The 13,784-nt window shown below is 41.5% G+C and overlaps 1 protein-coding gene across 2 annotated transcripts in view; it reads right to left on the bottom strand.

The window, feature by feature from the left end:
* The window catches only part of SPPL2A (signal peptide peptidase like 2A), a 51,939-nt gene extending 38,413 nt beyond the window's left edge, over nt 1-13,526 (bottom strand). Inside the window, exon 1 of one of the 2 annotated variants that reach the window (XM_065941891.1) lies at nt 13,197-13,526. In XM_065941891.1, the coding sequence (XP_065797963.1) occupies nt 13,197-13,262 (66 nt within the window). In that variant the 5' untranslated portion in view covers nt 13,263-13,526. The remainder of the gene's footprint in view (nt 1-13,196) is intronic. The other variant, XM_065941892.1, reaches the window with a different exon arrangement.
* Between the last annotated feature and the right edge of the window lie 258 nt (nt 13,527-13,784).

The following is a 13,784-nucleotide window of genomic DNA, read 5'->3' as shown; positions in this document are numbered from 1 at the left end:
CGCAGAGTCGGACACGATTGAGCGACTTTACTTACTTACTCTCTAATGATTAGCAATGTTGAGAATCTTTTCATGTGATTGCATGTTAGTCTATATGTATTCTTTGGAGAAATGTTTATTTACCTCTTCTACCCATTTTTCAACTGGGTTGTTTGTTTTAATGTTTCTGAGCTGCATGAGCTATTTGTATATTTTGGAAATTAAACCTCTGCAGGTCACTTCATTTGCAAATACTTTTTCCCAGTCCATAGGTTCATCTTTTCATTTTGTTTATGGTTTCCTTTGATGTACAAAAGTTTGTAAGTTTGTCAGATCCCATTTGTTTATTTTTGCTTTTATTTCTATTGCCCTGGGAGACTGACCAAAGAGAACACTGGTATAGTTTATGTCAAAGAATGTTTTGTCTATGTTCTCTTCATAAGAGTATTAAAGTGTCATGTCTTATATTTAAGTCTTTAAGCCATAAAATTTAAATTTTATATGTCAGATTTTCCATATTGATACATATACACTATTTCCTTTTACACAAAATATGGTATTGTATGTATGTATGTAAAAATATGTATGATACTCAGCATTACTTTTATAATTACAAAAGCTAAGGAATTTTTTTGAAAAGCTTAAAAGTATAAGAAAATACACAGATGTCCAACTATGAGAAACATTTATTGCTACAGAGGGACTACAATCTTCCTATGATGGTAGAAAACTACTATTGACATAAGCAAAACTCACTGATATGGGAATTACTAAGGTAAAACACGGAGAAGGCAATGGCACCCCACTCCAGTGTTCTTGCCTGGAGAATCCCAGGGACGGGGGAGCCTGGTGGGCTGCTGTCTATGGGGTCGCACAGAGTCGGACACAACTGAAGCAACTTAGCAGCAGCAAAGTAAAACACAAAATTTTTTAGTGGAAGATTAGTATAAGAGAGGAAAGTATACCCACACATAATTGCAGAATAGTTAGTATTGGTTATAGAACATGCAGTAAATTTCTTGAACAAGCTAATATACCCAAACAATTTAAGCATTTCCACTACATTTTAATAGCTCGGTAAAATTTCTCATAGAGATTATACAGCTTTGAACATTGAGTTTATCAACAATAGACTTCATGTGTTTTTGGAAGTAGAGGTCTGGGATAGAATGGCAGTTCACCACTTACTGGCTAGGTTACAAGTCATTTAACCTGTTCTGGGTGTCATCATTAGATTGTTTGGGGGCAGGAGGCGTGGTGGTGCATGGCTTGAGGGATCTTAGGTCCCCAATCAGGGACTGAACATGGGCCCTGGCAATAAAAGCACCGAGTCCTGACCACTGGACTGCCAGGGAATTCCCTCTTCAGCTTTGGTATGACAAAAATGTCCAGACCTCACAGAGCTGTCACAATGATTAAGTTAGATCATGTAACTGTTAACACATATTAAGCTCATAATAAATGATAACTGTTACTATTAATAATATATCTAACACCTTGCCATGTACTTGTACTATGCAGGAGAAATACAAGATGATTAGCGGTTGCTTAGGGCTTGGCAGGGGAGAAAGCAATAGCACCCCACTCCAGTACTTTTGCCTAGAAAATCCTATGAATGGAGGAGCCTGGCAGGCTGCAGTCCATGGGGTCACTAGGAGTCAGACACAGCTGAGACTTCCCTTTCACTTTTCACTTTCATGCACTGGAGAAGGAAATGGCAACCCACTCCAGTGTTCTTGCCTGGAGAATCCCAGGGACGGGGGAGCCTGGTGGGCTGCCGTCTGTGGGGTCTCACAGAGTCGGACATGACTGAAGTGACTTAGCAGCAGCAGCAGCAGGGCTTGGGAGAAAGTGAGAATGGGAGTGATAGCTACACTATCACTATCAAGAAAGTTTCTTTCTTTCTTCCTTTTTTTAAAATGGACTTTATTTTTCAGATCACCTTTAGGGTCACAGCAAAACAGTTGGAAGTATGGTGTTCCTACATCTTTCCTTACCACACAAACTCATAGCCTCCCTCCAACCTCTGTTATTAACATTTGTTACCATCTATGAATCTACACTGACAATTCGTTACCACCCAATGTCCATAGTTTACATTTACAGTATCCCCTGGTGTTTTATATCCTATTGGTTTTGACAATATATAATGACTTGCATCCACCATTACAGTATCACATGGAAAAAGAAATAGTTTCACTATCTTAAAAATCCTCTGTGCTCTACCTATTTGGTTTCTTTTTGAGGTGATTGTCAATGTTTTAACATTGACTGTAGTAATGGTTGCACCTATCTATAAATATTTTAAAAGCCACTGAACTGTTCACTTTGAGTGGGTGAATTTTACGGTATATAAATTATATCTCAATAAAGCTGCTCCCTCCCCCCAAGAAACATTAAATAAGCAATTATAGTCTTGTTGGGAAGATTAAAAACAAACCTGAAACAGATAATCACAAACAGAATATGATTAAAGACAGAGTCTCTAGTAAAAGCTTTAGTAGTTCTTAGGCTGTTGGAAGGGCTTCACCGGTGGCTCAAATGGTACAGAAAGTCCGCCTGTAACACAGGAGACAGGTTCAGTTCCTGGGTCGGGAAGATCTCCTGCAGCATGGAATAGCTACCCACTCCAGTATTCTTGCCTGGAGAATTTCCATGGACAGAGGAACCTGGTGGGCTGTATGTAGCCCATGGTGTTGCAGAGCTGGACACAACCGAGCGACTAACACTTTCATTTTTCACTTCAGGGTGCTGGAAATGCAAATTCTTGGACCCTATCCCAGATCTACTGAATCAGAAACACTGAGAAGTTTACTTTTAACAAACCCTTATGGAAATTTTGATGCTTGTTGAAAAGTTTGAGTACCACAGCTGCACGGAGAAGGAAATGGCAACCCACTCCACTATTCTTGCAGGGACAGAGGAGCCTGGTGGGTTACACAGTCCAGAGGGTTGCAAAAAGAGTCAAAGATACGACTTAGTGACTAAACAACAACAATAATCACAAAACCAAAGCTATGTGGATGGTGCTTCTCAAGATTTAATGTGCATACAAATTACTTAGTTATCATATTAAAATGCAGGTTCTGATTCAGTGGGTCTGGGTGGAATCTGAGATTCTGCATTTCTAACAAGCATCCCTCAGTAACTGAGGGAGACTGGTTCCAGGACAGATAATGAAATCCAGGTACGTTCCTATCCCACAGATTTGCTTCCACACAAATTTAACCAACTGTAGATCACAAGCATAGTATACATATTGAAAAAAATCCAAGTATAAGCAGATGCACACAGTTCAAAACCACGCAGTTCATGGGCCAACTGGCAGAAACCACATCACTGTGGGCCAAATAGGTTGGGAAGCATAGAGGCCTGAAACGCAGTGTCCCTTCAAACATCACAAATATCAAATCAGGTAAGACTGGTGGTCCACCCGTGCTAGTATTAGATCACCTGAGAAAGACCCTATGGTGGAAGGACACCTTCCTTTACATCTTGCCAGTTAGACACATGCTTCAAAACATCTGAATTCTCCTTTGTAATCACTTGTGGGCTGGTCTTCTGTGACTTGACACAACTCTTAAAAAATGTTTATATTTTCAACCAGTAATGAAAATATCCTCTTAGTAAGAAGCTTAGAATAAAGAGTTTGAAGTGATTTAGGGTAACAAAATCTAGTCCCTTTATTTCATAGCTCAAACATGTCCAAAATGATCAAAATCAAGTGGTCTCAGGGGCCAGATTAGAACAGAGCTCTCTAAAACCCAGACCAGCCATCTTTCAACTCTGCTATCCTTCAAGTTCCTTGATGCAGCTAGACCCCCCTCCAGTATTAATATTGGCCACATATATCTCTGCATTAGCTGTTAACTCCTTTCCTGCCATGATACTGGGAATGGGTCTCCTACCACTACTCAAATTTCTCTAATACCCAATTAATTCCTCCTACACCCTAAATATCCCAAACTCGAACTTATCTTCTCCGTGTCACTGTTGTTCAGTCGCCCAGTCATGTATGACTCCTTGTGACCCCACGAACTGCAGTAAGTCAGGTCTCCCTGTCCCTCACCATCTCCCAAAGCTTGCCCAAGTTTATGTCCATTGCATCATTAATACTATACAGCCATCTCATCCTCTGATGCCCTCTTCTCTTTCTGCCCTCAGTCTTTCCCAGCATTAGGGTCTTTTCCAATGAGTCAGTTCCTCTCATCAGCTACCCAAAATATTGGAACTTCAGCTTCAACATCAGTCCTTCCAATGACTACTCAGGATTGATCCCTTAGGATTGACTGGTTTCATCTCCTTGCTGTCCAAGGAACTTTCAGAAGTCTTCTCCAGCATCACAGTTTGAAGGCATCAATTCCTTGGGGCTCTGCTTTTTTTTTAACAGTCCAGCTCTCCTACACTCTTCCAAGTAACCCCACTTCTAGGACTCTAGAGTTTCATGGAATTCCTTTCCCTATGACAAGTGCTCCTAAATGCTTACCCCAAACCTTCCATCTTAATGCCAGCTCCTACAACCATTAGTTGTGGAGTCAAGTGTTCTTCATGGCCATTGAATCATCAGTCTCACATCCATGTCTTTATATTCCACATCTTGCTTGAGCTCACGTGCAAGGGAAGCAAGTTTACTAGACCACAGTGTGAACCAGTAAAGCAGTACTTCCTTCAAATTTATCTCACATAAAACTTCATGGGATGTCTGTTGTTCATGAACATTGCCAAATTTACTTTATGCAGATTACTTGACTTCAATCATATTCCTTATCACCTTCTTTTCAAAACAATGTTTAATTCTTTTTTTTTGATTGGTTGCACTGGGTCTTTGTTGCTGCTTGTGGGTTTTCTCCAGTGAGGGGGGGGGCTACTCTTCATTGCAGTGCTCGGGCTTCTCATTGCAGTGGCTTCCCCTGTTGTGGAGCATAGGCGCTAGGGGTCGTGGGCTCAGAAGTTACGCTTGCCGGGTTTAGAGCGCTGGCTCAGTAGTTGGGGTGTAAGGCTCAGCTGCTCCATGGCATGTGGGAGCTTTCTGGGCCAGGGATCGAACCCATGTCTCCTGCATTGGCAGGTGGATTCTTAACCACTAGACCACAGACTTGGGAAGACCAAGTCTATCTTAATGTTATAGTTGCCTATTTTGACCATTTTTCTCCTAAATAACTTTTGGTATGACAAGAGTCAAATGATTACTGAAAGTCTAAAAAAATAACCCAACTGTAATAGAGTATACTATACTCACATCCTTGCAGGTACACTATCTCCCCATTTTCCCAGACCAATCAGACCTTAAACAGAAGGACATAAAAAAAGAGCTGTACCTCATCTGTGTATTTACACTGAGTCAGTCTTGCGCTGACCTTCATGTCCCTGTCTCTTGAAGCTACATCCATGCTTTATATTCCAATCTCCTGGTACTCCCAAGCACAGGCATTTGTATTCCTGGCCTCTGTTCACAAGGCCTCCTGATGCTGACTCACCAGGCCAATATTAATCTAGGAAACAGGCCCTTCTATTCCTGTCCAAGCGAACAGCATAGTTCGAGGATTCTTCTCTGACTGCGTTTCACAGATTTGGTTTGCCTTCTATCTTTCTCCTTCAAAAGGTATCTAGCAGCACTGGATCTACTTTCCAAATTTAAGTCTTCACACATTCCTTTCAAAATAGCAATTCTCTAGCTAAAATTTTATCTAACATACACACCACCATGAATCCACGCCACCTTTTCAGTTTGCCAATTGGTCCATTTTCACCTGATCAAGATCAAGTTCTGAAAAATACAGTGTTAACTTTTACTCTTGTAAATATTTAATTCCCTTAAAAAGGCTATGAACAAAGCTAATGGAGGTGATGGAATTCCAGCTGAACTATTTCAAATCCTAAAAGATGATACTGTTAAAAGTGCTGCACTCAATATGCCAGCAAATTTGGAAAACTCAGCAGTGGCCACAGGACTGGAAAAGGTCAGTTTTCATTTCAATCCCAAAGAAGGGCAAGTCACAGAATATTCAAACTACTGCAAAAAATGCACTCATTTCACATGCTAGCAAGGTAATGCTCAAAATCCTTCAAGTTAGGCTTCAACGGCACGTGAACCAAGAACTTCCAGATGTACGAGCTGGATTTAGAAAAGGCAGAGGATCAAATTTCCAACATCCACTGGATCACAGAAAAAGCAAGGGAATTCCAGAAAAACATCTGCTTCAATGACTATGATACAGCCTTTGACTCTGTGGATCACAAAAAATTGGAAAATTCTTCAAGAGATGGGAATATCAGACCACTTTTTCTGCCTCCTGAGAAACCTGTATGCAGGTTGAGAATCAACTTTAGGACCAAGTATGGAGCAACGGACTGGCTCCAAATTGGGCAAGGAGTACGTCAAGGCTGTACTTCTTGTCATGGCCTGCTCCTAAGACCTGCTGGATCAGAATTTGATTTTAATAGAACATTAAATTCAGGAAGCACTGATCTACAATAAAGGATAAGAAACTGCTGCCCAGATTAGAGCATAATCTCTAGGCAATAAGAATCATGCTTGACTAATCCGACTGTCATCCTGCTTATTTAACTTATATGTAAAATACATCATGAGAAATGCCGGGCTAGATGAAGCACAAGCTGGAATCATTGCTGGGAGAAATATCATCAGATATGCAGATGATACCACTCGAATGGTAGAAAGCAAAGAGGAACTAAAGAGCCTCTTGATGAGAGTTAAAGAGCAGAGTGAAAAAGCTGGCTTAAAACTCAACATTCAGAAAATGAAAGATCACGGCATCCAGTCCCATCACTTCATGGCGAACAGATGGGGAAAAAGTGGAAACTATGACAGCTTTTATTTCCTTGGGCTCCAAAATCAATGGGGACAGAGATTGCAGCCAAGAAATTAAAGACACTTGCTCTTTGGAAGAAAAGCTATGACAAACATAGACATCATATTAAAAAGCAAAGATGTCACTTTGCAAAGTTCCATATAGTCAAAGCTTGGTTTTTCCAGTAGTCATGTACAGATGTTGAGAGTTGGACCATAAGGAAGGCTGAGTGCTAAAGAACTAATGCTTTTGAACTGTGGTGCTGGAGAAGATTCTTGAGAGTCTCTTGGACAGCAAGGAGATCTAAACAGTCAATCCTGAAGGAAATAAGCCCTGAATATTCATTGGAAGGACTGATGCTGAAGCTGAAGCTCCTACTGGCCACCTGATGTGAAGAGCCGACTCAGAAAAGATCCTTTTGCTGGGAAAGATCGAAGGAAAGAGGAGAAGGGGACAACAAAGAACGGGATGGGTGGATGGCATCCTGACTCAGTGGACATGAATTTGAGCAAACTCTGGGAGATAGTGAAGGACAGGGAAGCCTGGCATGCTGCAGTCCATGGGGTCACAAAGTGTCCGACACGACTTAGGGACTGAACAATAACAACAAAAAGCCTTAACAGATTAGTCAGGCATGATTCTTTTTGCCTAGAGGTTATGCTGTAATTTGGGCAGCAATTTCTTATCCTTTATTATAGATCAGTGCTTTCTGAATTTAATGTTCTATTAAAACCAAATTCTGATCCAGCAGGTCTTAGGAGGAGGCCATGATCATGCATTTCTAACAAGCTTCCAAGTGATGCTCTGATGTTGTCTACAGAGTATGTGGTTACAGATCTCATCATGTACAGCAGTGAAACTTACCAGGTTTCCAGATGTTACTAGGGTACTCCCAGGAATTTTCTTAAGAGGTCAAAGTCTCACTATAACTGCAGTATGCTAGTAGAGTCAATGCTCACGTTTTGGCCAGCAGTTCCACCATTTCATCTACAAGTTCACTCAAAAATCTTATGCATGTGTATCACTGGGTCCCAACTTCCCCCACCCAGCTCCACAGTCTGTCAGTTAAACCTGTTTCACATTATTTGTATTGCTATCCATTAGATATACTTAATCCTCTGGTTTGAAGGACAATGTGTGAATGTGACTAACTCTCACATTAACTCCCCCTGCAATCTTTCGTCATAAAATCTACAAATTAAACTATTCCTCTAATTTTAGATACTGCATGTGAGGGCTGGAGGTTTGGAGCAAGTTTTGCTAACAAACAGAATTTATTTAAAATGAGAACTAGCAATTAAAAAAAAAAAACTTTATTTCTAATCCAAAAGATTAAAAGTTACAGTGTAATCACTGAGTGTTAAATGCTCAGGAATAACAGTCATCCACACATTACCCTTATATCAGAGCAATGTAGAAGGTATCATTTTCTTTTCAAACGTCTTCCTCTTTACACAGATTATGAGTTTCAGGTCAACAGCAACACAGTAAGAGTTAAAATGACCTCTACAGGAAAGGCAGAATTGAGGTTATGTGTCTGAATGATAGATGTTCCAAAGTCAGATCTAAGTAATTTTTAACTCACTATTATATATTTTCTACGCCTCTTTCCTCCCTAATAAATTCTATCATCAAGAAAAACTTATGTTCTTTCTACTCCTACTTCCAGGATTCGAGGTTTATGGAAATGCTGCACTGAGATTGAGCAGACCAAGATCCTCAGAGATGACATGAAATCTTACTTACCTCATTAGCGGCTCAACGGAAGCTTGGGCACCCAACAGAGATTTACAGAGAATCACAAGAGTCTGTGTGCCACCGTGGGGAAAGCAGATTCCCAGAACCATTCCTTAGACTTGGAGAATCTGGGGACTGGTAACAAGCTAAGATGTACTAGGGGGCAGGGAAGTAACAAGGTAACCATTTCATCCTTCAATACTCTGCAGTCTATGAGGTGCTATGGGAGACAGCAGAGCATCAGTCAGGAAAAATGTCTCCTTCATGGGGCTTATATCCTATTTGTTACCTAGACCCAGACTTCTCCTTGGTTTTCCTTAAGTAATATTACTACTTAACTATTATAGAATTTACGATTTACACTAGAATTCATAAACTCAAATGCCTAAAAGGCCAGCCATAAATCAAGTTGATTTAAGTCCACTGGACATGGTAATGTTTGGCAAATTCTGGTCCAAAAGTAATCAATTTTTTTTTTTTTTTTTTAGTTAGTGTTTTGGGGTAAGTGTCCATACCTGAAGACTTTATGGTCTAGATTTCTATAAACAGATTCAACTGCAGGTAAATTAATAAAATTTAAATGTAATCATAAAAAATGATTACACACATAGTAAACATGACTTCTCCTATCTTTAGACCTTTTTTATAAAAATAAATTCACAAATTTATCCAATCAGATCTATTTTTGATTAAACAAATAAACAAACAAAACAAAACAAAATTTAGTGAAAAAATATAAAAAGATGTCTAGAAAGCCTGGGTTCTAGTCTTCTTTTTGGTGACTTTCTATATGGTCTAGGACAAACCGTAATCTTCCAGAAACTGCTCTCAGGATTATTTTGAGATGCTAAGGAGATGTATGTGTAGGTGCTATATTCTGAGAATGCAGGGAGAGGGAGCTCCTTGGTGTCTTTTCTCATAAAGGTACCAACTCCATCACAAGAAACCCACTCTCTGACCTCATCTAAACTTAATTATCTCTCAAAGGCCCCATCCCCAAATACTATCAACATTGGGGTTGGTGCTTCAACATATGAATTTTGGGAAGACACAATTCAGTTCATGACAGCAGTTCAACATGTCTCTGATAGGTTGGGTAGAAGAACACAACTATTTTCCTCAGAAAGTTAACAGAGAAGGGATTAAAGAAGATTCTTTGAGTTGGTATAGTATATCAAAGGAAGGAAGATTACAGCAAGAGAGTTTTCTGCTGGAGATCCTGAAGATGACTTCAGGAAGGAGACAGATGGGCCCTGGCTGAATAGTTTCTCCCCTGTGGACAGAAACTCCATAAAATCAGGATGACTGAGGAAGCCGGGACCTACCCAGATAAGAGTTAAAGATCCCACATTCCTCTTTCTCGAAGTCAAGGAGACGTCTGTGACTACACATGTGCAGAAAGGCTCTTTGGAGGTCAAAAAGGGAGGGGCCACTACCCCACTGTAAGTGATGTGAACTACCCATAGGCCTCTTTGCTAGAATCCAGCTTGGCTAAGAGATGCACTTGGACACATGGGAGGACCCTGAGATATATACCAAATACAGACTCAGAACCAGGAAAAGCAAGATAATTAGCCAAAGGAAATCCAGAAGAAATGCCCCATAAAAGTGCTTCAAACCACCACGAGGGCATGACTCTCTGAGCCCACCCGTGTGTCCACGTACCCTTTTCCTCCTAGTAAACACTTGTTTCACCACTTTCCGTTTCCATGTGGAAATTCATTTGTACACAGCTGACAGGACAGGGCCTTGCCACTGGCTCTGCTGGTCTAGTGGTAGGACTCGCTCTAGTGCTGCCTTGTAGCAGCACTCTCTGCTGCCCAACCTCCATCTCTGGCCAGGAATGGAGATCCTGCCTCAAGTTGCTGCAGGCTGAGACCACCCAAGATCAATACGACACTTCAAATTATTTGAAGTAATGAAAACACGAATAGAACTTTTATAAAACACCATGAGAAAGACTCAGGATTCTTCAAAGAACTTTGAAACAATTTTAGAAAACAGATGCAGGCTACATTTCACTCATTCTCTTTGAAACAGAACTTTGTGACAGTCAGGGCTAGTGATGGAAGCTAGACAGAGGAAAGATAAATGTAATATGGAATTCTGGCAAAGACAAGAGAGGATTAACTACCTGCCAGGCACTCTTCATGTCTAGACTCAAATGTTTAATGGGTTTAGAAGTCATTAAAACAGCCAGATGGGCTGTAGCTTGAGCAAGATACACAGTAAGGTCATTCAGATGTTGAAGGGCCTTTCCGGAGGGTTTACTCTGCCTCTTCTACAAAGATATGACACTTTCTAGAGATTAAGTGCTTTTTCTAGAAGAGGATGATGACTCTGTTCTAACATGACCAAGAGAAAAGAGGCCCCACTGGGCCAGCTTCAAAAGCCCAGAAAGAAGAAATGAAGTGATTAAGCTGGCATCATTCATTCAAATGAACTCAAGAGAGAGGCCACCAGAGCTGTAAAAGTAGGGAAGAGGAGTAAACAAAGGCATCAGGGAGAAAATGGTTAAAATAACAACAACAACAATAAAAGTTAAAGTAGAGAAGAAAAGGAACTAGGTATCCAGTAAACAGAAGAGAGAGCTCCCTGATGAGAAAAAGGATGTGAGATTTATTTGAGTTCCTCAGAAAAGGAAAGGAACAAGAAACCGTTTCAGGAAATTAAAGGAAGAAAGAGTGAAGAAGAAAACAAATCCACTGAGAAATCAATAAGAAATAGAAAATCAATACTACTAGTTGGCACTAGATCAGATCTTTTCAACTTAAAAACATATTGTCAAGTATGTTACAGTTACCAGCACAGCTCCTTGCATATAAGAGGTGTACACTATTTGTCGAGTGAAAGAATGTTATGAAATCCCCATTAACAACCCTGTAACCAGGGAGTACTGAACTCAAAGATTAATATACTGGAATATGACAAAATACATACATGTAATATGAAAAGAATAACATCTAGAATATGGGAGAGACAAACTAGCTACAATTTAGAACTGGGACAAACTTTTAGACTTGTGAAGCACCTTAAATTAAATGAAAAGTTTGTTGACATTTTTCTTGTGAGAGGCATTAGAGCTTTTAAAAAGAATTTCTAAAAAAAAAAGAATTTTGATGTGAGTTTAATAAGAATTTCGGGGGGGGAGGTTCAGGATGGGAGCAACACCTGTATACCTGTGGCTGATTCATGTTGATGTATGGCAAAAACCATCACAATATTGTAAAGTAATTATTCTATTAAAATTAATCAAAAAAGAATTTCAGTGTGAGTTTATGAGCAACTGATGTACTTATTACTAGTTTAATTATTAATTTGCATTCAGAAAGGATAGGTGGGAATTTATATACATGTATATATTATTACAATTAGTTTAAGAAGTTCAAATAAAAATGAGTGCAAAACCACTAAAAAAAATTTCATACCTAGGTTATAGTTTTCTGTGTATATACATCTGAATTAACTTTTTGACACATCTAATTACAAAGTAAACAAAATCTCAACAAAGATTCAGACCAACACTACTGCTTTGTTATTCTCTTTATATCCTACTCCCCACATGCCATCCCTAACAATTTTTAGATACATTCCCTCATTCATGTTCCTAATACTGCCTAGCAATTATGAAAACACCAAGGACACTTCGGGCTCTAAATCTGGTTTTTCAATAAATGTTAAAGACACTTTCACACTGAATACACTCACTAATAGTAATTCTTTAAACTGGAGAGTAAGCAAAATACACTATTTCAGAAAAGTTACACATTCTAATGATAAGAACTAGACAGACATACACCACAGCAATTCTACATAAAGCTCATAAGAGCTTCCAACTTGAAACTCCCTGCGGGAAATCTACAAGAAACAAAACTGAAACAGACAACACCGGTGTCCTGCCCAACCACTTACTGAGGCTCCAACTACTTGGCGTTGAATTTTAAGACATTATCACGTTTCTCTAATTATGAAAACAAACTTGAGGACACATATTTGTTACTGTTACTTAACTGGCTCTCCTTGTCTTTAAACTGGGCAGAGAACTGAAAACCACTAAAAGAATTACTCTGGTGTGTTCTTTAAAAAGTTATTTTGCATTATTACCAAAAAACCCCAGACATGAAATCAAATGAACCCTAAGACGAAGCAGAAACACTGGGCGGGGGGATATGTTTAAGAGCAACTAAACTAAAGCGCAGTCTTGGAACCGCTGAACATTCAGGGATCAGGTATACTACTTTTCCTTCTTTCAGAGTTAGGGCTTGGGCGGGGGGGTGGGGGGTGGTCAAGGTTAAACAGCTGTAAGAAAGGCTGGACAATAAAATCAGAGGTCAATTAAAAATAGCCTGGAACGGTGAAAACCTATAGAGAAGCATCAAGGTCAAAATAGTATTAGGGGTTGGGCAGATAGCTTTCTCTGGGATAGGTACTGGGAGATCTCAAGCGACACGAATGGGGGCTGGAAGGAGAGGGAGTAGCGAGGAAGTCAGGGGAAGAAAGAAAAAAACTCGGCAGGCCGCGTTGGAGCAGGAGCAGGGAGGCCGAGCCGGAGCAGGGGCGGGTGGGGAGGTCTGGCGGAGGAGGAGGCGGAGGAAGAGGAGGCGGAGGAAGAGGAGGGGGCCCGGCCCCGCCCCGGGGAGGCCCGAGAACCCTCCCGCCCCCCCTTACCAGAGGGAGCAGGAAGACCCAGAGCCGGGCGGCCGCGGCGGGGGGCAGCGGCGGCTGCCGACCCATCGAACTGACGGGGGGGCGCCGGGCGGCGCGTGCGGGCTCAGCGGGGCAGGCTCCGGGGCCCGTCGCGGCGCTGCCTCGGTGGCCGGGCGGGACAGCGTCGGACCGCGGCGCTAGACTGGGGCCGCCGCGGCTGCTGGAGCCGCCGCTGCGGCGCCGACTTCCTCTTCCGGCCCCGCCCGGAGGACGCGGAAACCCCCACTGGCCATGTGGAGTGCGGGTCGGCGCGCCCCTCCCGCCAGGCTCCCGGAGCTTCCCGACGCTGCGGCCACAGGCGGCGGGTCTGGGCGTGTCTATCCAGCTGCCTGACCTGAACTGTCCCCAAGTCCGGGCAGGCGAAGGGACTTTTCCCAAGGCCTTCTTCTTTGAAGCCGCGGAGCGTGTGTTCTCTTCCCCAGTAACTACCCAGGTGTTCGAGCCAGAATCCTACAAGCTCTGAGTGTTCTCATCTGCTCTCCAACAGTCCTAGGCAGGCTCATGCTATGTCCCAAATCGGGTCACCTTCTCCCGAATCGCTGTGATCTA

Source organism: Muntiacus reevesi, chromosome 7, assembly GCF_963930625.1.
Source record: "Muntiacus reevesi chromosome 7, mMunRee1.1, whole genome shotgun sequence".
Taxonomy (NCBI): domain Eukaryota; kingdom Metazoa; phylum Chordata; class Mammalia; order Artiodactyla; family Cervidae; genus Muntiacus; species Muntiacus reevesi.
The sequence above is the reverse complement of the archived record's forward strand: the minus strand, read 5'-3'. Positions and strand labels throughout refer to the sequence as shown.